The sequence below is a fragment of the Carassius carassius genome, chromosome 43, assembly GCF_963082965.1.
Source record: "Carassius carassius chromosome 43, fCarCar2.1, whole genome shotgun sequence".
Lineage (NCBI taxonomy): Eukaryota > Metazoa > Chordata > Actinopteri > Cypriniformes > Cyprinidae > Carassius > Carassius carassius.
The window spans coordinates 4,511,565-4,535,821 of record NC_081797.1 but is presented as its reverse complement, the minus strand read 5'-3'; the positions used below and the strand labels follow the sequence as shown (position 1 = coordinate 4,535,821).

At 35.7% G+C, this 24,257-nt stretch overlaps 1 protein-coding gene across 2 annotated transcripts in view; it reads right to left on the bottom strand.

Annotated features, from left to right (window-relative positions):
* plxnb2b (plexin b2b) overlaps positions 1–24,257 on the bottom strand; it is a 161,379-nt gene that overhangs the window by 12,678 nt on the left and 124,444 nt on the right. For both annotated transcript variants that reach the window (XM_059536883.1, XM_059536884.1), the window contains 21 exons: positions 22,283–22,408; positions 21,739–21,839; positions 20,882–21,008; positions 20,290–20,446; positions 19,040–19,151; positions 18,499–18,610; positions 14,726–14,827; positions 13,100–13,192; positions 12,614–12,701; positions 10,770–10,933; positions 10,302–10,450; positions 7,438–7,549; positions 6,803–6,939; positions 6,534–6,716; positions 5,241–5,352; positions 3,649–3,849; positions 3,396–3,575; positions 2,512–2,648; positions 2,316–2,416; positions 908–1,137; positions 176–357 (listed from right to left, as the gene is read on the bottom strand). In XM_059536883.1, coding sequence (XP_059392866.1) covers positions 176–357; positions 908–1,137; positions 2,316–2,416; positions 2,512–2,648; positions 3,396–3,575; positions 3,649–3,849; positions 5,241–5,352; positions 6,534–6,716; positions 6,803–6,939; positions 7,438–7,549; positions 10,302–10,450; positions 10,770–10,933; positions 12,614–12,701; positions 13,100–13,192; positions 14,726–14,827; positions 18,499–18,610; positions 19,040–19,151; positions 20,290–20,446; positions 20,882–21,008; positions 21,739–21,839; positions 22,283–22,408 — 2,906 coding nt within the window. The remainder of the gene's footprint in view (positions 1–175; positions 358–907; positions 1,138–2,315; positions 2,417–2,511; positions 2,649–3,395; positions 3,576–3,648; positions 3,850–5,240; positions 5,353–6,533; positions 6,717–6,802; positions 6,940–7,437; positions 7,550–10,301; positions 10,451–10,769; positions 10,934–12,613; positions 12,702–13,099; positions 13,193–14,725; positions 14,828–18,498; positions 18,611–19,039; positions 19,152–20,289; positions 20,447–20,881; positions 21,009–21,738; positions 21,840–22,282; positions 22,409–24,257) is intronic.

Sequence of the window (24,257 nt, the reverse complement as noted above, 5' to 3'; positions counted from 1 at the left end):
AAATTGCACATTTTTACACACAGGTGTAAAAAATATGACTAAAATAACACTGTTAACTAATAAAACGTATTCATCCTGGCTTCCAGAAGTTGCGTAAAACCAGCCAATCAGATTGCAGGCTAGGAATTTTGCACCATTTGGCGATAGGCCTCAGTTAGTGTCAGCCGCGTCTCACCTGCGGAGCAGCAGTTTAGGGTTCTTGCTGTGAACGTAGTCCTCCATGAGCCCCAGCAGAAGCGTCCTCATGATGTCTGTGTAATACTCCAGTTTCCCGTGAAGCGCTACGGTCAGCAGAGACGCGAAATACACTTTGGCCCTGGCATTAAAATCCGGACGGCCCTCCAGCGTTCTGATAAACTTCACACAGAGAGATTACGGTTTACTAACTTCCCTGAGTGATTTAAAGTGTGGAGCATTCCGATTTACATCTACATTACGAGCATCTTGTTATATTCTAATGAGTATTATGTTGGTTATGATGGACTTTCGTGTGTGTGTGTGTGTGTGTGTGTGTGTGTGTGTGTGGTGGGTAATGATATAAACACTTGGGAGATAATTACAGGCCAGTCTTAAAAAACGGACGGTGTGCTTGTTTATGTGTATACATGTGTGTTATTAGATGTAAATGTTTAATTGTGTTGGCGCCGTGAATACAGAAGACTTTAATGAGAGCGCAGGAGCTGATGGAGTCCTCTGGGGCTGTTTTAGTGTCATCCGGTATAATTGAGCGACTGTCTAAAGGCTTCATCAATAATGTGTGTGCTTTCTGATGAGAAACCTTCGACAATTATCGTCAAATATCAATTTACTGACCTTTCCCGCTGATAACGGCACTGAATGGTTTAAAATGAGTACGTGAAGAGTGTATAAATGGATCATAATTACAGTTTGTGTGTGTGCTTCATACATTGATGAGGAAAGTTTTGCTGTTGAGGAGGTTGGAGAACTGGTTCAGTGCCTGGGTGACCGTAGCCCTGCGGGATTCTGGGATATCCAGTTTGCCGGTGATCATGACGTCGTTGGCGCCATCCTTCGAGGGCAGGAAGAAGACGCGGTCGGTGTAGGTCTTGTAGTCCAGGAAGGGGATCCGGCCCTCGCTGATGTCATTGCCGTGGTCCTCCATTTCAATCATCAGATCTGCAGGAAATGACAGGTTCAACGTCAATGACGTGTTTGCTTCAGATACAAGTAAACTTATCCAGACAGTTCTGAGATTTACATTTATAGACTAGGTTGAGAATCAAAGACCAGATTAATATCCAGGAATACGTTAGTACGTGTCAAACCCATACTTCTGGGCAAAATGTGAGGCAACACTGCAAATACCATTGATTAATGGATAAATAAATAAATAAAAGGGTGAAAGGGTAGATAAATAATAGATGAAATGAAAAATAATCAGTAATAAATACATATATACGTATGAATAAATAAATGATTATCTGTCATTTACATTTATTTATTAATATATTTAATATTTTATTACAACGGTCAATTACAAATATTCGGAAAGATAGAAAAACATTAGATTAATTGATTAATAAACGGGTGGATGAATAAATAAATAAAAGGACAGATAGATGACAAATGAACAAATAAATAATAAATGAAAAAAAGGTGGAAAATAGGTGGAAAGATACATAAAGAGATATAAATGTAGATTGATTGATAAATAAATAAATAAAAAATAATAATAAATAATAGGTTGCTGAATGAATGAATAAATGAATAAATTATAAATTAATAATAGATAAACAATGGACTATTTGAAAAAAAAATACATAAACGTGAAAGGACGGACAAATGACTGATAAATAAAAAAATAAGTAGAAAGATAGATAATACATTAATTGATAAATGTGAATAGAGAGAAAAACAAAGGATAAATAAATACCCTCAAGGATAATAAAAGAATGGATTAATTGAAAAACAAAGAAATAAATACATAAACGTGAATGGACAGATAAATGACTCACAAATAAACAAACAAGTGGATGACAGATAAACAGCTGACTTATTAACAAATAAATTGGTGGCAAACAATTGATAAAGAGCTGAATAAATAGAAGCTGATAGCATGCTTTAGTCGAAAAAACAAAACAAAAAAAAAACATTAAAAGATTTTACAGAGGCCATAGACACTGAGACTGATTCTAGTCCGATTAGTTGAGTTAACAAATAGTTGAGTAGCATAAGCCAGTTGTCACTTTTCCATCGCAGACACAAAGAAAAGCTTTTTCCTAGCTTAAATCATCTGTTGCAGTGCTAAAAACACCCTTTTGCAATGGTAAACGTATTATGCGTGCACATGTGACCTGTGAACTCTTTTTTGCAGCGGTCACGAACACTCTCCTCCAGATTCTCCAGCTGATGCTTCACTTTCTCGTACTCACGCTCTGCCTGCTGGCTCTTCCTCCTACACACAGACGATCAGATGAATTCATTACATGAAACGTTCACTCAGACGAACAGCTCAAGGGCATTGTGGGAAGTGCAGTTCTTCTCTGTAACCTGTAGCAGAGGACGGAGATGACGATAATCAGCAGCATGGGAACGAGCACCGCCGGGATGATGATGGGCAGCGGGAGACTGTACTTCCTCTCGTACCGGACTGAGCCGACCAACCACTCGCCATTCCCAAACTTAATCTGAGTGAAGGAGAAACAGTCTGTGTTAGGACTGGGCTGGATGGATGGATGGATGGATGAATAAACTGGTCGAGAGATGGACAGATATATACAGGAAAGTTGATGGGTGGAAGAATGAAAAGAAATGGATGGATAAGCCAATGGGTGGATGGAGAGATGAATATCTGAATATCTGATAGATGGATGGATGGATGGATAGATAGATAGATAGATAGATAGATAGATAGATAGATGGATAGATAGATAGATAGACATGATGAACTGTTGTATATAAAAAACTCAAAATCTGATTTTTTTAATGAAATATAAAAATATAAAAATAAGTGGGTGGACAGCTAAATGTATTAATATATACATAAATAAAACACACATTTTTTAAGAATAATTATAAAATGACTTGTATATTATAAGTCTATATTTTTACTATATTATACTATATTTTTACTACATGCATATTTATTTTTTATTTTATTTTAGCTAAAAATAAAGAACATCAAGAAACAAATAAATGGGTGGATAGATGTATCGATAAATAGGTGCGAATAAAAGTTTTTGTCAATAATGGTTCAATTATATATATATATATATACACACACACACACACACATTTATTTTTTCCTGAAATAAAATATAAAAAAGTTATTTTTAATAACTTTTTGTAAGAAATAAATAGAAAAAAATAAATATGTGAATGAATGAATAAATAGGTGGCTTGAAGGTTGGTAGAATGGATGGATGTTGTCTCACCACCAGGTCCAGCGGGTCAGAGCCGGTGTCTCTCCTCTGTCTCTTGGATCGAGCACTGGGTACTTTCGACGGCGGGTCCAGGAATAATTTTTCATCCTGTAACGTGTTTACGTTACACTCTTTGTCTCCCACAAACGCCTGCGCTTCTTTCGCCGTCATCGCTTTAGAAAAACCACGACCCTGAGACACAACAAAATCACATTTACTCGCGTGAAAAACCCCTGTCTGAATGACATTACGAGCAGATACTCACATTCACAATGATCATGCTGTTCTCAGTGATAACGGTCTTGCTGAGGGGATCAAACGTAGGGTTGGGGTGATACTCAAACGGTGTCAGCTCGGTCTGGAGGTTATCGAGCTGCACATACGTCCTGAAGAACTGAGACTCATTGACCGCAGGTGACACAAACGTGATCAAGGTGTCGTTTTTGAATGTGCACTTCTCTACAAACTGAAAAAATAAGAGACTGTGTTAACATCACTTCTCTAAATTGAGACAACACGTCAGATTCTGCCTACACAGACAAACATGGTCCATGATGCACTTTACGAAAGTAACTTTTAGATAACTTCTTGCCAGAATGCTCTTAAGATGAACTGAACCAATTTTGTTGAACGGACAAAACCGTTAAGGAATTGCTTTTAGAGCCATCTAGTTATTAGCAGAAACATGAGGGCAAATTTGGCCTGTTGGTGGCGCTACAGAGTTTGAGTTAGAGACTCAAAATTCATTATGGTTAATGATGAGACGGTTTTCTATCTGTGTACCAAATTTCATAGCTTTACCACAAACGGTTCTATGAGATTCAAAACAAAACATTAAAGCATTCGTAATATTCAGTATTTTATAACAAAATTCAAAATTGCCTACACTCAAATTGGCTGACAAGGGATAACCGGGTATCGGCTGATCAGTTGATGCATCGGTTGATTCATCTCACCTTATGATTTTTGCTCAGACTGTTCAGAAATTATAAACAAAAATGTTAAATTTTTCTTAATGTCTTAATGTTAGTATGTATTCGTCTTTGACAGGAAATCAAGCTTCTAGACCTTATGTTTCAAAAGTTATTAGTAGAAATATGATTGCAGATTTGGCCCATTGGTGGCGCTAGAGAGCTTGAGTTAGAGCCTCCAAACTTGGTATCCTGAATGATGAGACTGTTCTCAATCTGTGTGGCAAATTTCATAACTTTCTCGCAAGCAGTTCAATGGGCTGCCATAGACTTCCAGAGCGAAAGAAAAAGAATATACAAAGTGACACTTTTCATTAATTTTTCACATTTCACTTTAATTGCATCAGCAGTAATATATTTATTTCAACTGTGCAGGGGCAATTTCGGTCTCTTTATCTCAAATTTATTGGGCACTGTCTTTTCATTTTGGTGGAATTTTTTTCCCCAGAATCCCCCGTTAATGTCCGAACATGACATGAACTGAAAGTCCTCAGACAGCAAAACAGAGGAACAGATTTCACTGCAGCTGGGAAATCTATTGATATTCTGAGAGGGAGCAGCAAAAGTCCCTAAAAGTGGGGGCGGAAAATCTGATAGATAGAGAGATGGAGCAAGAGCGATGGAAGCACTGAGACCGCTTGAGGAAGGGCTGGAATACAAAAGCTTCTCCTCAGATAAGAGAGATGAAATGAAGCGTTCATCAAGTCTTTCGTTAGATAAATGCTTGTTTAATCTCCGTCTCGTTGAGCGCCTCAGATCGGAGCATCTCTCATCGTTTCAATCAGAAGCCGAGCGATTCATGCAAGCGAGAGGAACCGATCAAACGAAAACCAAACAGCAAGTGATGTTTCCCTCGAGGGCCGCTGTTGGTGTTTCTCGCTCTCACCTCTTCTGGGATGGTCTGTCTGGACCATTCTCCAGCCGACGCCACCACCCTGATAGAAGCCTTCTGGACCAGGTCAAACCCAGAACCCACCACCAGGATTGCTCTGCCACCACTGAAATACACACAGTCTTAACACAGTAATATATTTTTTTATTTTATTTGATGTTACACTGCTGAAGGGCAGTGTACAATAAAACGTATATTATAAAAATAAAATTATTATAATATAAAATAATCTTGTTTACATAATACTGAGGCGTGTATATCTCTCTATATATATTATACTACAATGCACATTTTATATTTTATAATAATAAAAAATTATAAAAATAAATATACAAAACTATTTTAACTATACTATATCTCTGGAAAATATATCGTACAAGTATGACATGCTTTTGAGGACCACAAAACTACTATATATATATTGTATTACATAGTTCATAACCCAAAAAATCACTTTTTACAAACTGAAATTACACTTGCCTTTTGTAGAATTAGAAACATTTTTGTTTAGATATCTTTTATGTAAACACAAATGAAAAAAAACCTTTTATAATATAGAAATACATGCAGTATAAATACATATATACACACACAATTAATAAATGTAAACAATTACGTGCTATATAAATAAAACGTAAAGTAAATAGATTACATTTTTTTACATACATTATTTACATATAAATAAGTGCATATATACAGTTAATTTATTTTAGATAAACATATATAATAAAATAGTTAATTATTACATTTAGCAATTCAGAAAAATATGTGTAAATAATATAAATAAAATAGTAAATGAATACATATACAAATGTATTTAAATTATATTATTTACATATAAAGGCATATATACACAATTATTTTATTAGATATACATATATGATAAAATAGTAAATGTTACATTTAGCAATTAAGAAAAATAAATGTATTATATATTTAGTAAATTTATATAATAATATACAATAATAATAGATTTTATATATATATATAAAAAATTGAGTGTGTGAATTGTGTATGTGTGTGTGTATATATATATATATATATATATGATACAATATAATCAAATATGTATTATATATTTAAAGTATACAAAAATTCTACAACAAAATAATAAAAATATTTAGCATATTTATGCTTATTTTATATCTTTTTATATACATACAACACTATATACATTAATTAAAATATCTTTAAATAATTGTAATAATATCTATTTAAATAATGTCTAGCAAAAAGCAGTATTCATGATGTCATGGCTGTGTGGGTAAGGAACCGAACAGAACTGACCAGATGAAGCTGCTCCTGGGTTGATGGTCGGACACAGAGGGGTTGCTGGAGAACTGAAAGGCCGTGCTGATAGTGGTTGTGGTGTGTTTGCCGTATTGGACTCTGATGGTGAGGTGAGGCGACGGAACCGTATCGCCCAGATACTCCGACAGTTTACAGGTGATCTGCTCTCCAAAGCTCTCACTGACAGACAGGAAGAGCACAAAATGAACCAAAGAGGGCAAATCTAATGAAAATGTCAGAAACGACATTTCCCATGATGCACTCACACTCGGCAGGGCACATCGCCCACCATGACATGAAGGTCTTGTTTTGAAGCGGTGTTCAGGTTCATCCCAGCGATAGTGAGGATGGTTCCTCCTGCTTTAGGACCTCGTTCAGGAGACACGCTCTGTGCTACAGGATCCTACAGAGACAAAGATCGCATATTACATTAGTGAAATATTACCACACGCACCATTTCACATGATATAATTAATTATTATTTCCAATAAATAATATAAACTGCAATATTGAAGTAATAATGTGCACAAAAGCTGCAAATACCCAGCAATGGCAGCCATCCCATGCATTACCATCCTATTGTAATGATTACATAATCCCAGGAAATGCATCTGTGTGCTGTCCGAGAGTGTGCCGAACAAACACACACCCTCAACGTTTCCCCGCGGGAGCGACTGTGACAGCCAGTCTCCCTGAAAACTGATGCAATAAACCCTTCTAAAGCCGTCAGCGGTGATAATTATGAGGCCTGCAGGAGCATAAGACCAGCGGCCACACACAAAACAGCCCAGCATTACATGACGCACGCAGAGAGAGGATCCTGTGGACTCACACAGCAGCAGAGTTTCACTCAATTACTGCGTGAGCAGTGCATGCTGGGTAATGTAGAATCGTGACTTACCCTGTAGGTGAAGAGGACCGCTTGTGTGGATATGCCTTTCTTTCCTCTGCCCACACTGATTTCCACCTCTCCGGTTTTGTCGATTTTGGCCGGGCCGATTTCACACGCCACACTGCCAGACAAAACACAACTGTATATTAAATGTAAATTACTACATTTAGACATTCACTAAACAAATAATTATTTTAACGACATTATATTGTTTATATTATTTACATGTAATTTTGATAAATGTGTGTATATGAATTATATAAATTAAATATGAAACATAATTCAATAATATAAATAAAATTGTAAATACATTTATTAAATGATATTTACATATAAATAAATGCATATATACACAATTATTTTATTAGATATACATATATAACAAAATAGTAAATGATTACATTTAATAACTGAATTATTATTTACATATGTAATATAAATAAAATAGTAAATTAATACATTTACAAATTTATTTGAAAATATTGTATTATTGTTTCATGTATATTACTTACATATAATTAAATGCATATACATAAATATTTTTACCCACATACATTATTTATATACGTGTGTGTGTGTGTGTGTGTGTGTGTGTGTAGATAATATAAATGAAGTAGTTAATTAATACTTTTTAGAAATGTATTTAAAAAATGACATGTTCTATAAATTGCTGTCTTATAGTTTCTACCAACTGAAGGGCGAGGTGGAATAATTTTCTGCACACACCAAATCAAAGATGCTTTTCATAAAGCTTCAGCAATATTCAACCTGGAACATTCCTTTAACCCTAATGTATTCTGAACGAGGTCAAAATGGGCAAAAGACCAGATTCATTAGCGCTGGACCAACTTTTCCAACCTGAAACATCAGTGCTGATTCTGAACAGATGTGTTAATTAACACAGATCCAACAGATTACAGATCCATTACATCCAAAATGTACCAACTCAGAGAACCGGTCCTCTGTTCCCCCGAAACCTCCCCAAACTCTCCTGTGAAAGATCCTTTTCAAACACAAACACTCGGTCAGGCTGAACGCTCACAACAGAGCTGATGAACCCTGATGTAGAATCACTGACTCAGCCAAGCCTGACACTGCCTGTGAGAAAAGCTCCAAATCCACACAACATGCTCCGCATTTCAAACGTCTACAAATCCAACATTGTTCTACAAGAGGAAACACAAAGACAAACTCGTGCACGCTTAATATTTCAAGCACAATACGACACCTCGAGCAGCTTCCCAAACACATTATTTGGATCCTTCTTGGGGGCATTTTGACATGCTTGAATTCTGGGTAATTATTTTTTAATTAAGCTTTGAATGAACCAGATTTCTCAAACAGGACGTTCGCTGGAAATCAGGCCATTTGGTAGCACAGAGATCTGCAGGGATTTGATTTTATGAAAGCGCTCGTTCAACACCAAACACACTTTATGAGAGTTCATGAAAAGTGTTGGGATGTATTGCAGTAACCAAACCTGTTTAATTATTCCTGTATAACACATAAATGTGAAAATACTAACATTAAGCCACAGTGGAGTAAAGTTGGAATCATCAAGACATCCTATTCTTTTTTTATATTAGATACTGTATATGAATTTTGAACTATTACATGACATAAAACTAGTTTTACACAAATCAATTGTCTGTCTCCCTTCCTCCATGATTTTGGCCTGTCCCACCTCAGAAGTCAGATATAATTTATCTGATAATTAAAATGATATAATCTCGTAATATCTTATATTAAATTCCTAATAATTTTGAATATCAGTCCATTTTTATAAATATTTTAACGTGGACCGCATTCATCAAGCTCAAACATTCAACCCTGTTACCGTTTTTTTCTTTTTTTTTGTAGGATTTCTTAAGGAAATTTTATGTAAATGTAGCAATATGTGGTAATTAATTAATTACTATTTTATTACATATTTATTATTTAGAAAATTATTAAATCAATAATTAATTTTGTAAATAAAAATGGTAAATTAATACATGTATACATTCATAAAGCAAATTATTAATATATTTTTCTAACAAATAATTTTCATATGCGTGAATAACAGAAATAAAACATTAAAATGTATTAATTGCCTTTATATGAATAAAATTATAAATGACTATATTTACAAATTTATTTAAATATTATATTATTACAATTTAAAATTTCAATCCATTTTTGTAAATATTTTAACAAGGATGGCATTCATCAAGCTCAATAATTCAACCCTGTTACCTGAGTTTTTCTAGGATTTTTTAAAGGAAGTTTTATTACAAAAATATAAAAAATTCAATTATATACATATAAATATAATATGATAAATATATAACATACTATGTGTGTGTGTGCAGTGTATATTCAGTTATGTATACATAAATATACTCACATACAGCATATATTTAGAAAATATTTACATATATTCATATAATTTATACCATATAAAAATATATTTAATATATACATGTAAAATCTTTCATAAATATATACATGCGTGTGTGTGTATTTATATATACACATAATAAATATACACAGTACACACACATATATTATGTAAACAAAAAGTTTTATTTGGGATTCGATTAATCATTTTATATATATACATACACACACAAACATACATAAATGTTTATATATTAGCAGTTATTAGTAGTTATTTTAATCTATAAATATAATTATTTATATATAATGGTCTTTTTAATTTAGAGGTTTATGACAATTATGACAAATCAGGGTTTAAGAATGTATTTTCTGTAAATAGAGCTAATAAAAAGATATCTCAATAGCACATGATGAAAAAATGATATCCATTCATTTAGTCACAGACTTTTTTTGCGCTCTATTCACGGAGCGAGCGACTCTTTTGCGGATGTTACCTGGTGGAGACGGAGTATCGTTCCTGCAGATGTTTGCACGGCACTCCAGCCACTGTGATGTTCTTAATGTCATCCTTCTGAATGCCCAGGTTTGAGCCCTTAATAGTGACAGCTATTCCTCCTTTCAGCGGCCCGAATCTCGGCGTGATCTGAAACACATTATAAAACCACCAGAGATGACCAATCTCACTAAAACAACAGTAAAAGACGAACTTTTCTAAATGAGTGAACGTATTCCCAGCAGTAATTCAGCCACGTGTATAGAACATGAACTGAGGTTTCTATTGATTTTTACTTGTGAAAACTGGAAAGGAGAATGAGGAAAGTTATAAATTATTGCTTGACCTTTCTGGGCTGTGTTCGGAGTATTGAGGATTGTCAAAATCACAGCATCATTTCAGAAAATGTTTCATAAATCTCAGAGTTTTATGGTTATTGGCTTGTGAAATGCCATCAGCGGAGACTCACATCAGTGATCTGGGGGTCGGGACACTCGTCCGGCTCTCTCGAGGCACAGAGCAGCTCATACACACACGAGCTGGTCTGCGTGCACCACACACACTGGTATTTAGGGTCGGCGTTCTTACACAGGCTGCAGTCTTCACGTCCCAGCGAGCAGTTGTACAGAGTGACTGAAACACAGACCCAGAGGCAGACCACCAGATGAATTTAGGACTTAAAAAAAAAAAAAAAAAAAAGTTTAAAATAAGCTGTGGTTTACAGTGAATTTATAATGCGAAGCGGAGTGCCTAAAACCCCCTTGGCTCTTATAAATTCACTGGAAACCACGGCTTCACGGGGATTATTGCTTTTATAAACCGGTTATTCCATACACGTGGTAAGGTTCACAAAATAAAACAGAGAAAATAAAGTGTAACGATATTATTGAAAACAGTATCCTTCCACCAAACAAAGTAGCTCCTCAGAATCAGTTGTGGTTGTAACAAAGTGGTTGCCAAGAAAATCGCAAAAGCTGTATGTTGTAGAGCAATTTACAACAGCTTCGAACGTGGCTCAGCCAATCAGAATTAAGGACAGTAACTATCCATTTTATAAGGTATAATTTACCCCCAAAATAAAAAAATTCTGGGTTATATCTAAACCTGTAGGAACAGTTTCGCATAAATAATACAATAAGTAAATAATGTAATGACGATTAATATAAATAAAATAAATAATGTTTTTACATAAATAATATAAATAAATACTGAGCATTTTACATAATATAATATAAATAAATGATTGGCTTTGCGAAAAACTGAACTTGTAATATGAGAAGTAGTGAAGCACAACAGGTAAATGAATAGTTTTTTAATGAATCAATTGATCTAATTCACAAAACCAGTTTAAATTTTCTGTCATCGTTTACTCGTGTACAACTTCACAAAAAGGTACATAATATAAATAAATAATTAAACTCATGCACTGTAGTCACGTCTTCTTGAATGAGAAACAACTGAATTTGAGTTGCTAATGTTTTTAAGCTCAATTTGTGAATGAATCATTCTTTTGAGTCAAATCTTTGATCTGATTTTACGGTCTAAATTTCTGTCCGTTTACTCATGTTTCGGTCCAAACCGGAAGGAATTTCTTTTCATTTTAAAGACTTTTTTGCATTAATAAATAATGAGAGACCTATATACATATTCATTTATGTAAATAACAAATAAAATAAAAACGTAAGTAATAATTAATACGGACTGTCGATTACAAGCTAAAAAAAAAGACACAAAAGGACCATTAAAATGGTTCATATGACTGGTGTGCTACTGTATATAGTGAAGACTTCTAAAGTCATTCAGTGGTTTTGAGTGAGAAACAACTGAATTTAACCACATCAACTCTGGGGACCCACCGGTGGGTCCAATATTGCATATGCCTAATTCTCAAAAAATCAAAATAACAGCTGAATAACAGTGGTAATAACAGTCTTTTGATTCAAGAAACCAATCTAAATGATCATATCCAAATTGAAATGATAGCTGATAACTGATAGCTCACTGACAGATCATTGAGTGCTCATGAGAGTCAAATCATTTTCTTAAAGGGGAAGATTCGAAGTAAAAACATCTCACATTTCGATCAGTTCATCACTCAAAACTACTGAATGACTTCAGATGACTTGGAATATAGTGTATCAAATTTCAGGAAATGTTTATGGTACTTTTCTTTTCCTAACAACTTCTGCCCTCGTTCAGCTTAACTCCACGACAAGAGCGACCAGCACATTCTTCAAAATATCTCCTTTCATGTTCCACAGAAGAAAAATTTAATGGCTGAGTAAATGATGAAAAGCAAGTGAGAGCGATTACCGCTAAGACTGCTGTCGATCTTCTTTCCCGTCTTTTTGTCTCTTACGTGGAACAGCACGCTAGTCTCGTGAGCTTTGTCAAAGGAAAACTGGAAGAGACAGATCAGAGAGTGAGTCAGACGCGCTTTCAGAAGCGTCTCGTTTGGACACAAGCTAATCTCAGGTAAAAAATAAATCCTCTCCGTATCCACGGGCAGTTTGGCAGGAAGTCAAAAAGCAGCTCAACAGTATATGCAGCTCTCTCCACATTAAACACTAGAGATGAAGTACAGGTTGGAGACTTTCCAACAGGGGGAGCTATAATCTCAAACTCCCAGAAGAGCAGCTGAAGTGGAGGTAGCTGTCTCTTTACGTTGGTAATTGGTTGTGTATCATTTAGCAGGAGCTTTTTATATAAAAAGATTTACAGGAGAGGAATAACAGTCAAAATGTGGATAGAGAGAGAAACAGATCAGTGTGTGTGTGTGAGAGAGAGAGAGAAACTAACCACATAACCGCTGAAAGAGTAGAAGGGAACCGGCTCTGTCTTGACATCTTCCTCAAACTTCATCAGCTCTGTTCCGATGGTGAAATCACGGCCCTGAAGTGTCACGAATCGTAATAAAAAAATAATGCATTTATGCACAGGTAGGAGGACAGGAAATTATGGAGAAACAAATTTGGAAAAAAAGTACAATCCAAAATCAGACAGATCTGTTTAGGTGAAACTGAATTACGATGTATAACCGATCACAAAATGCACTTTAAATTCACAGGCAAAAATCATTTCCAAATTTTTCCTTATTTTCTCTTCTAAACATCTTTTATAGGGGTGGTTGATTGCAATTTCACTTTTTAACGTTAGTTAGTGTGTAATGTTGCTGTATGAGCATAAACAATATCTGCAAAGTTGCGGCGCTGAAAGTTCAATGCAAACGGAAATATCGTCTTTTAAAGTTCTGGCCGTTTAATGCCTACAAAAACGGCTCGTAGGGAGTACAACGAGTTACTTCCCGGGTTGGTGATGTCACAAACCCAGATAAACCCCACCCCTGGGAACATGCAACAAAGGGGGCGGGGCCATACTGTGCTGCTTTAGAGAAGAGGAAGAGAAAACTAGGTGCACGTAAAAATCTGTTCATATATGAATCATGATTCTGTCTTCTAATGATTCTAATGGATTCACAAGTTTCATAGTCAATGTTCTACAGCAGCGGTTCTTAATACTGTTTCACTATACACACACACATACATGTATAGAATATTTACATTTACATTTAATCATTTAGCAGACGCTTTTATCTAAAGCAACTTACAAATGAGAACAATAGAAGCAATCAGACCAACAAGAGAACAACAACAGTATACAAGTGCCATGACAAGTCGCAGTTAGTCTAGCACAGAACACGTAGCCAGGTTTTTTTTTCTTTTCAAGAATATGATAGACAAGAAAAGGAAAGTGCTAGTATTAGTTGGTCAAGTGCTGGAGATTTTTCAATTTCAAATATATAAATCATTTCATATATGCTGAACTTTATTTTTTTTATTTCCAATATATATTTTTTTTAATAATTAAATTCAAATAATACAATTCTAATAAATAATAATAATAGCAACTAATAAAATAAATAATATAAAATTAATAATAAAATAAAAATAATTTGCCAATGGATATAACCTCTGAATATCTTAATATTAGGGTTGTCAATTTTACATTAAAAAAATTATTGATTATATAAATAAAATGTCTTTGTATTATTTAAAAAAGGCTTAAGGTTATTAATATAAACATTAATATATGCTTTTAGTATTAAATAATATTTTTATTTTATTTATATTTTGTAACTAATGTAATTAATAATTACAGTAATTTCAATATTATATTATATATTAAAATATACATATTATATTATATTACGTACAATATTTTAATATATATTAGATATATTATTAGTGATTTATTAGGTTACTTAATAAACACATGAGGTTTATTCAAACACATTTAAATAAACTTAAACAGCCCTAATTAATAAACTACACAAGTGTGTCGGGAAACGAGATAAATATATTGATTTAATGACTTTGAATGATCTTGTGACCTTGAAAATGAAGGATGAGCAGAAACAGAAGTCACCTTGTACGGGTCCAGATTGATGCCCTCAAAACTGATCCGGGTTTTGTATCCGACCGGGATAAGGACGGGATCTGGATTCTCGAACCGTGGACAGCTCTTGTTCTAGAACACAGAGGAGACGGAGAACTCAGGAAAGCTGAATCTGCTGAAGTCCACACTAATCTACAGCAATTTTCTTAGCGATTTTTAATTTACATCTGACAAAAATTAATGAACATCCATTGAAACTTTTTAAATGCGTTTTGCATTTAAACTTACAGAGTAAAGTCATTTAGTTTGTGTCCATTTCATCAGCCATGTGTGGCTGTTCCAGGAAGCAGCAAATATCAAAGAGTGTGGAGGCCATTTCTGAAATCGCTGGCACTGGATATCGATAATGATTCAGCTGTATGCTTCAAGAAATGGTTTTAAGAAAATAAATAAATAAAACATCTAGACCAGTTGGATATGGTGTTTGAAGACGAGAATCACATGAAACGAATCAAAGTGGCCTAAATCAATGGTGCTGATAGCAGACATACATCACCGAGACGTTTACTCGATGTGTGCTTTTTCATACATGCCGTTTTTGGCACGTATCCTCATCTGCAATACTGCAATGCTTAGAAGATGTTTTTATTTGTGTAATGCACATTCCTGGTCTTAAAGGAATAGTACAGCAAAAAAAAAATTGCATCCAAGATGTCAATGAGTTTGTTACTTCACCAGAACAGATTTGGAGAAATGTAGGTCATCTAATATATACAGTCGTGGCCAAAAGTTTTGAGAATTACATAAATATTAGTTTTCAAAAAGTTTGCTGCTAAACTGCTTTTAGATCTTTGTTTCAGTTGTTTCTGTGATGTACTGAAATATAATTACAAGCACTTCATACGTTTCAAAGGCTTTTATCGACAATTACATGACATTTATGCAAAGAGTCAGTATTTGCAGTGTTGGCCCTTCTTTTTCAGGACCTCTGCAATTCGACTGGGCATGCTCTCAATCAACTTCTGGGCCAAATACTGACTGATAGCAACCCATTCTTTCATAATCACTTCTTGGAGTTTGTCAGAATTAGTGGGTTTTTGTTTGTCCACCCGCCTCTTGAGGATTGACCACAAGTTCTCAATGGGATTAAGATCTGGGGAGTTTCCAGGCCATGGACCCAAAATTTCAACATTCTGGTCCCCGAGCCACTTAGTTATCACTTTTGCCTTATGGCACGGTGCTCCATCGTGCTGGAAAATGCATTGTTCTTCACCAAACTGTTGTTGGATTGTTGGAAGAAGTTGCTGTTGGAGGGTGTTTTGGTACCATTCTTTATTCATGGCTGTGTTTTTGGGCAGAATTGTGAGTGAGCCCACTCCCTTGGATGAGAAGCAACCCCACACATGAATGGTGTCAGGATGCTTTACTGTTGGCATGACACAGGACTGATGGTAGCGCTCACCTTTTCTTCTCTGGACAAGCCTTTTTCCAGATGCCCCAAACAATCGGAAAGGGGCTTCATCGGATAATATGACTTTTCCCCAGTCCTCAGCAGTCCATTCACTATACTTTCTGCAGAAGATCAATCTGTCCCTGATGTTTCTTTTGGAGAGAAGTGGCTTCTTTGCTGCCCTTCTTGACACCAGGCCATCTTCCAAAAGTCTTGGCCTCACTGTGCGTGCAGATGCGCTCACACCTGCCTGCTGCCATTCCTGAGCAAGCTCTGCACTGGTGGCACTCCGATCCCGCAGCTGAATCCTCTTTAGGAGACCATCCTGGCGCTTGCTGGACTTTCTTGGACGCCCTGAAGCCTTCTTTACAAGAATTGAACCTCTTTCCTTGAAGTTCTTGATGATCCTATAAATTGTTGATTTAGGTGCAATCTTAGTAGCCACAATATCCTTGCCTGTGAAGCCATTTTTATGCAACGCAATGGTGGCTGCACGCGTTTCTTTGCAGGTCACCATGGTTAACAATAGAAGAACAATGATTTCAAGCACCACCCTCCTTTTAACATGTCAAGTCTGCCATTCTAACCCAATCAGCCTCACATAATGATCTCCAGCCTTGTGCTCGTCAACATTCTCACTTGAGTTAACAAGATCATTACTGAAATGATCTCAGCAGGTCTGTGACGAGTGGGGCGGGGCCGAGGGACGTGGGAACAGAGCGAGGCCGGTGGAGTGATTGGAGATGAGCGACACCTGCGACACTCGCCGGTCTCGAGTCCCACGGAGGAGGTGGAGGGATATAAAACCGCAGCGACGACAGTGAAGGACGAGAGAGGACCAGGCCTGGGTTTTAGTTTGTGTTTTGCTTTTTATTTCTGCGCAACAGTCGTCCGCGAGGGGCTGTTGCGCTGTTTATTTTGATTATTAAAGTTTCATTTGATTGTCCGCCGGTTCCCCCCTCCTTCTTCCCGATGATTAGGAAGGTTTATCATGACAGGGTCCTTTAATGACAGCAATGAAATGCAGTGGAAAGGTTTTTTTGGGATTAAGTTAATTTTCATGGCAAAGAAGGACTATGCAATTCATCTGATCACTCTTCATAACATTCTGGAGTATATGCAAATTGCTATTATAAAAACTTAAGCAGCAACTTTTCCAATTTCCAATATTTATGTAATTCTCAAAACTTTTGGCCATGACTGTTGATGGGTTTGTTTTTTCATCAGATTTGGCATTACATCACTTGTTCAGCAACGGATCCTCTGCAATGGATGGGTGCCGTCATTATGAGAGTCCAAACAGCTGATAAAAACATCACCATAATCCACAAGTAATTCATACCACTCCAGTGCATCAGTTAATGACTGGTGAAGTGAAAAACTCAGAGTTTATAATAAAATGATAACACTCATTCTGACGGCACCCATTTACTGCAGAGGACCCATTGCTATACAAGTGATGCAATGCTACATATTTCTCCAAATCTGATGAAAAAACAAATCCATCTACATATTAACGGCCTAAGGGTGAGTACATTTTCATCACATTTTTATTTTTGGGTGAACCATTCCTTAAAACATTATCAAATGTATTCATAAACAATTATCCTTTACAGATGACATCATTATGACAACACTGGCAGTTCAAACACCTCAAGGATGGCCAGCAGGTGGATTTCTTTCTGTTTCCTTTCAAAAATGCTGAATGAAGAACAATGGTTGTAAACACCTTTTCAGCATGATTTTTTAGAATTGAATACATTTTATGATGTTTTGGCATCGTACACAATAAGTAAAAAGTTGGTTTGGTTATAAGGGGTTTTATTTGGTTTTATTTTTTTAGGTTTTTGAAAGGATTCTCTTATGCTCACCAAGGTTGCATTTATTTGGTATCTTTATTTCTATTTGATTTCTATTCTATTCTATTCTATTATTAATATTTCTATTATAAAATGTATTACATTCCTGTGATGACAAAAGCAGAATTTTCTCTTCTAATTTAGGATTCTTTGCTGAATAGAAGATTTTTTTTTTAAATATATAAATAAATTATAAATAAATTACATTTAAATAAATGTTAGGTAAAAAAAATGTTAGCCTGAATTCACTGTAAAGTCTCTGCTAAATGCATAAATTTATAATTTATTTAAATATATATATTTTTATAATTATAAATGTTTTACTTCTGATCAATTTAATGCATTCTTACAAAATTACAGTATTAATTTCCTTACAAAAAACCCTTTTCTGACCAGTAGTGTATGTGTACTAAGTGAGGCGTGTAATGGACTGTAATACTGATAAAAAGGAAGAAAATGGTGCGTGTGAGCTCATTTGGTTCTCTGTTCAGTACCTGTCTGTGTTTGATTATATTGGCGCCAGTTTCTGCATCGCTCAGATCCGTGCAGGTATGAGCCACAATGTTCCACTGGCATCCCCAAGCGCTGCTTACACAGGAAGTGCATCTGCGGAGAAACGCGGAGCGATTAAAGCAGAGGTTTCAAATCAGAGTTCTAGTTACATTGTTCATCAGTGTGTAAATGTTTGGAGTAAAAGCATATAGTCCCGGTGCACTTCAAATAATACTCATTCATCAGCAATGTCCCAGAGCTCTTAAAAAACACAAGGAGAAGGGGAAAAAAACGAGATGAGGGATCGACTTTCATGTGTGATGAATGAATGAGAAACGAAAGCAATTTCCTGCTCTTGGAGGAGAAAAAAAAACGTAAGCAAGTCTCTATAGAAGCAAATTCAATTCCAGCTTCAGTGATGCATTACAATTTATGAGTAAACCTCATCGTTACAGATGCTCGTATTCATTATACACACTGTGGTGTCAGCATAAAGCGGAGACACACACTCGCTGACAATAGGAGCCCAGACAGCTAACGTACGGTGTATTTTCTGCTTTCCGGACTGTCGCTGCACAGTTGTAGAACTTGTACTCGCTGGACGCCACCTCCACGCTACCGTTCACAAAGATGTGGACCGGAACCGCCACGAAATCTGCAACAAATGCACAGAGAGGGTCAGGAGAAGGTGCTAACCAATCACAGCAAAGGTCATCAGCCTCAAAGTCTTAAAGATACAGTAGCAAAACAGCCTTAAGAAGTCCTGATGAACATTGTAAGTGGACTTGAAGTAGTTTTATGAACTACTTTTCAAGTCTTCCAAGGACTGGATGAGGACGGACTGAAATTAAAGCGATCGGTCAGATTTTTTAAGCAAATCAACTGATTTAGGGGAAAGAAACAACTCAAAATAGTGATTCGTTCACAAATTCGACAGCTAAACGGAGGAGAAGATTAGTCAGACTGTCTTCTTTTAGTAGATATGGTTACTATGAAATGCTGAAAACCAGTGTGAGATTTCATGATGTTAACAAAATACAGGTTTGAAATAGCATGAAAATAAAATAATTCATAGAAAAAATATTAAATATCAAAATACATATATATATATATATATATATATATATATATATACAAACACATATATATATATATACACACATATATATATATATATATATACACACATATATATATATATATATATATATATATATATATATATTTATTTTTTTATTCTTTTATTAAAAAACTTTATTATATAATAACATTTATTATATAATTATATTATTATATAATATAATTTATTATTATAATTTTATTTAAGTTATAAGACTATTCTTTTAAACCCCACATAATTCTGGACCATTTCAAGAACTGGACTGAGACATTATATGAATTCGAAAAATTCTAGTAATAATAATAACAAGCATTTTAATAAATGTTTGGAAAGATAAATGAATTAAAAAATTAAAAACAAGAATAAAAAGATAGATATAAAAATACATATATGAATTTTATTAATGGTATAAATGGTAATAACATTATAAAACATAACATCTTGAATTACCAATCACATTTTTTTTAATTTATTTAAATTATTGCTTTAAAAGCTACATCATACTGCAATTTAACAACTGTAGCCAAGTAAATGAAATAATAAATAATTTAATGAAAGTTGTAAGTACATGTGATTGAAATGTAATACAAAATAATACAAAATGAGATGCTTTCAGGAACAGAGCATCATTAGGGCTAGAGTACTAAACCGTTCATTCAGGGTGGTGACGTACCCTGGTGCGCAGGTGTCGCTGGTATAAGATGCTGTTCAGGTAAGCGGCAACTGATTCGGCCGTCCACCATCTTGGCGACGCTCTGATAAGAGCCAAAGGTGCAGTGGATACGGTCTGAATCTCTGAGGACCGGCAGCGCTCGGACGTTTATCTCAACCTGAGGGACATTGAACAAACTCTCAACTCTGATATGAGAGAAAGGAGCAAAACAATCCATCATTTCAATCTGAACTCTTTGATACTATTACATATACAGATTAAACCAACACAGATTACAGTGAGGTGACTGAATAATTGTTAAGATTTCATAAGAGTGTTCCTGAACAAATAACAACATTTCTCTCAATAAATCAGCTAGAAGCGCCCTCTTAATACACACGTCCCGTAATCAGAGCTCAAAAAACAACGGCAGCACCTTTACAACAGCATTCTAAACACGCCATCGGCGCCCATTGTGTTTTCACCGTCTGTTCACCAATATGGCCTCATTGTGTGGGAGTCGTGCTCAGCTTTTTTTCTCATAATCAGCGCTGAGCAGTCTGGTTTAAAAATAAGGCTCTGGTAATTGTGTCCACGACACTCAGCCTGGTACCTGCTGGGACTTCAAGCAGCTGAGATTTGGCGGGTGGAAAGAGACGATTTTCACACACTGTTGGATCGGACTCCACAGCCAACCGTTCTTTTCCTCCGCGCGACTGCACTCCGATCTCCTGGTACATCTACACAATCAATAACGCATTAGAACAAAACACTCCTCATGCAATTAAATACAACAATATTATAATACAACACTTATGTTCAGGGAAAACACAATAACTGAGTCTTAACATTGCAATTTTGTATTCTGTAAATAATACAATAAAATCATTGTAGATTACATTTATGCATTTAGCAGACGGTTTTATCCAAAGCGACTTACAGTGCATTCTATACATTATTTGTTTTTTTTTACCAGTATGTGTGTTCCCTGGGAATTGAACCCACAACCTTTTGCGCCGCTAACGCAATGCTCTACCACTGAGCCACAGGAACACAGAAAAGCATTTTTTTGATAAAAATAATATTTATATAAAATATATACAAATAGGAAAAAATACTATCAGTTCACATTTAAAAGAATATAAAGGAATACAGTAAAAAATTATGAATTAAATTGTTTAAGTAAAAAAAAATCTACATACAGTATACACAGTAATATAAACAGAAAGCGTATGTAAAAAATATTAGATATAGTTTTAAAATATAATATATAAATATAAAATAAATATATAATATATTATTTCGCATGCATATTTTATTTTTATTATTATTATTTAATTTAGAATAGATTTCATTATTGTTAATTATTTTATTCCTATTTTATTTGTCATGTTCAGTGGAAACAGAGGCTGGATTTAAACGTAATAAACTTAGATATAAGCACAATTTCAAGTCGAAAAATCTGGGTACCTTCCCTCCAGGACACACCAGCCACAGTACGGATCTCTCTGAGCGACACACGACTGGCAGTCTGACTTCAGATGGCAGGCCTGTACGGGCACCTTTGTGATCTGCACGAATACAAAACAATGACATTATTAAAGAAAACTCGCACTCATTGGTGCTAGGATGCATCTAAAGGATGCGATACAAAACCAGTCACAATTCAACAGATTTTAAAAAGACCCAAGGAGACAATAGTCAAAGCCATAAAAAGTTAAGTAGTTTTTTGAAAAGAAAATCAGTTCTAAATGAAGATTAGAGCCCAATTAAATGCAGAAAATTACAGAGAAGACCACAAACAGCAAAGAATTTCAATACTGCAACTGCACCACCTTAAGGTCATAAAGTCAGGACGTACACTATATTGATAATAACATATATTTCAGCACCAGCAGGAGGCGTAACAACACAATGCGCTGAAATAGTCGCAATCATGTGTTTCCTGAGGCGGCGATAATCAACGAGCCACTACCTAGTACACCGTCTATGATAAATGACTCCAGCCTCGTACCTTTTTCTCAGTGGTGATGTACAAGTGTGCCTGGTCTTTGTCAAAGAAAAGGTTCTTATTTATGTAGCCGCTGGTTTTGTAGCCTGGACCGGGGTTGTACGCCTCTGGATGGCTTGACAAATGTACCTGGGTAAAGAGAGAACAATAGACACAGAGAAACCCACAATTAAACAGTCCAGCACAGGACAGGACACATCTGTCATATTTACGGACCACACAAAACCCCTTCAGTGCGTCCCACGCACCTGAGCCGCCGCACTTGACAACCCGTCAACCTCCAAATAATAGCCTACAAGCCGCATAATGACCATAAAACCAGACTCCGTTTGCTGGACTTTTTTTATCTATTTATCTATCGCTCAATTTCATCAGTCTATCCTACAGATAATCAGCTCTAACAAAGGCTTTTTATAGGGATGTACGAATTGGACTCAAGTGGAGCGAGAGGTTCAGTATTTATATTATATCATCTAACGTGTTTAGTTGTGTCTGGGTTCTGTGACAGCAATATCTTTTTCTCTTTCATCCCTCTGTCAGAGATTCGCTACACCTCACCTGCCAAAGCCTAAACTCCAGCTTTGTGATGCGCATGCTAAATCAGGTGTGTGACAACAGGTAGCCAGCTGGTTGTAGCGGTTTCGCTAATTGGTCTCAAATTTCTTCAACATTTCTTTAACAAGGCCTCTTTCCGGCGTCCTCCTACAGGCTGTCAATTTTTGGTTATTTTTACATTGAGGAAAAGTTAGTTAAAGGGTTAGTTCACTCAAAAATGAGGATTGTGTCATTTACTTCTCTTCGTGTTGTTTCAAACCAGTATGGCTTTGCTGGTTGTTCTTTTCCAGGTAATCACTAGCAATCATAGAGTTGAAGAATACAGTGCATAAGACATATGGTCATCTTTTATGATGTTTACATTTTTTTTATCTAAAAAGTTAAATTCTATTTCATTAGCTATGATTGTATCACCCTGTTTTATGTGCATTTTGAAGTATCGCATCAGAAAAAAGTGATGGAAATGGAAAATTTGCGAAAAAGGGTTAATGCGAATAATGGGAGATGCTGAATAAATACCTAACAAAGGTGCACTGAACAAAATTATAAATGCAACACTTTTGCCCCCATTTTTCATGAGCTGAACTGGAAGATCTAAGACTTTTGCTATGTACACAAAAGGGCCTATTTCTCTCACATATTGTTCCCAAATCTGTCTAAATCTGTGTAAGTGAGCACTTCTACTTTACCGAGATAATCCATCCACCTCACAGGTGTGGCATATCAAGATGCTGATTAGACAGCATGATTATTACACAGGTGTGCCTTATGCTGGACACAATAAAAGGCCACGCTAAAATGTGCAGTTTTACTGTATTGGTGTGTCCGGGGGGCGGGGGTGGGGGGTGGCTGGCTGAAACCAGTCAGTAATTGTGACCACCATTTACCGTAACATACACCTGCCCATACCATAACCCCACCACCACCATGGGCCACTCGATCCACAATGTTGACATCAGCAAACCGCCATATAATCTGTCTACCATTCAATTTGTTCAGAAATTCTTTGGTTATGGAAACCGATTGTTGCACATTCAAATCACGGGCAACAGCTGTGGTGGACATTCCTGCAGTCAGCATGCCTATTGCACACTCCTTTAAAACTTGTGATATCTGTGGCATTGTGCTGTGTGATAAAACTGCACATTTTAGCGTGGCCTTTTATTGTGTCCAGCCTAAGACACACCTGTGCAATAATCATGCCGTCTAATCAGCATCCTGATACACACCTGTGAGGTGGATGGATTATCTCGGTAAAGGAGAAGTGCTCACTAACAAAGATTTAGACAGATTTGCGAACAATATTTGAGAGAAATAGGCCTTTTGTTTACATAGAAAAAGTTTTAGATCTTTGAGTTCAGCTCATGAAAAATGGGGCCAAAACAAAAGTGTTGAGTTTATAATTTTGTTTAGTGTATTTACG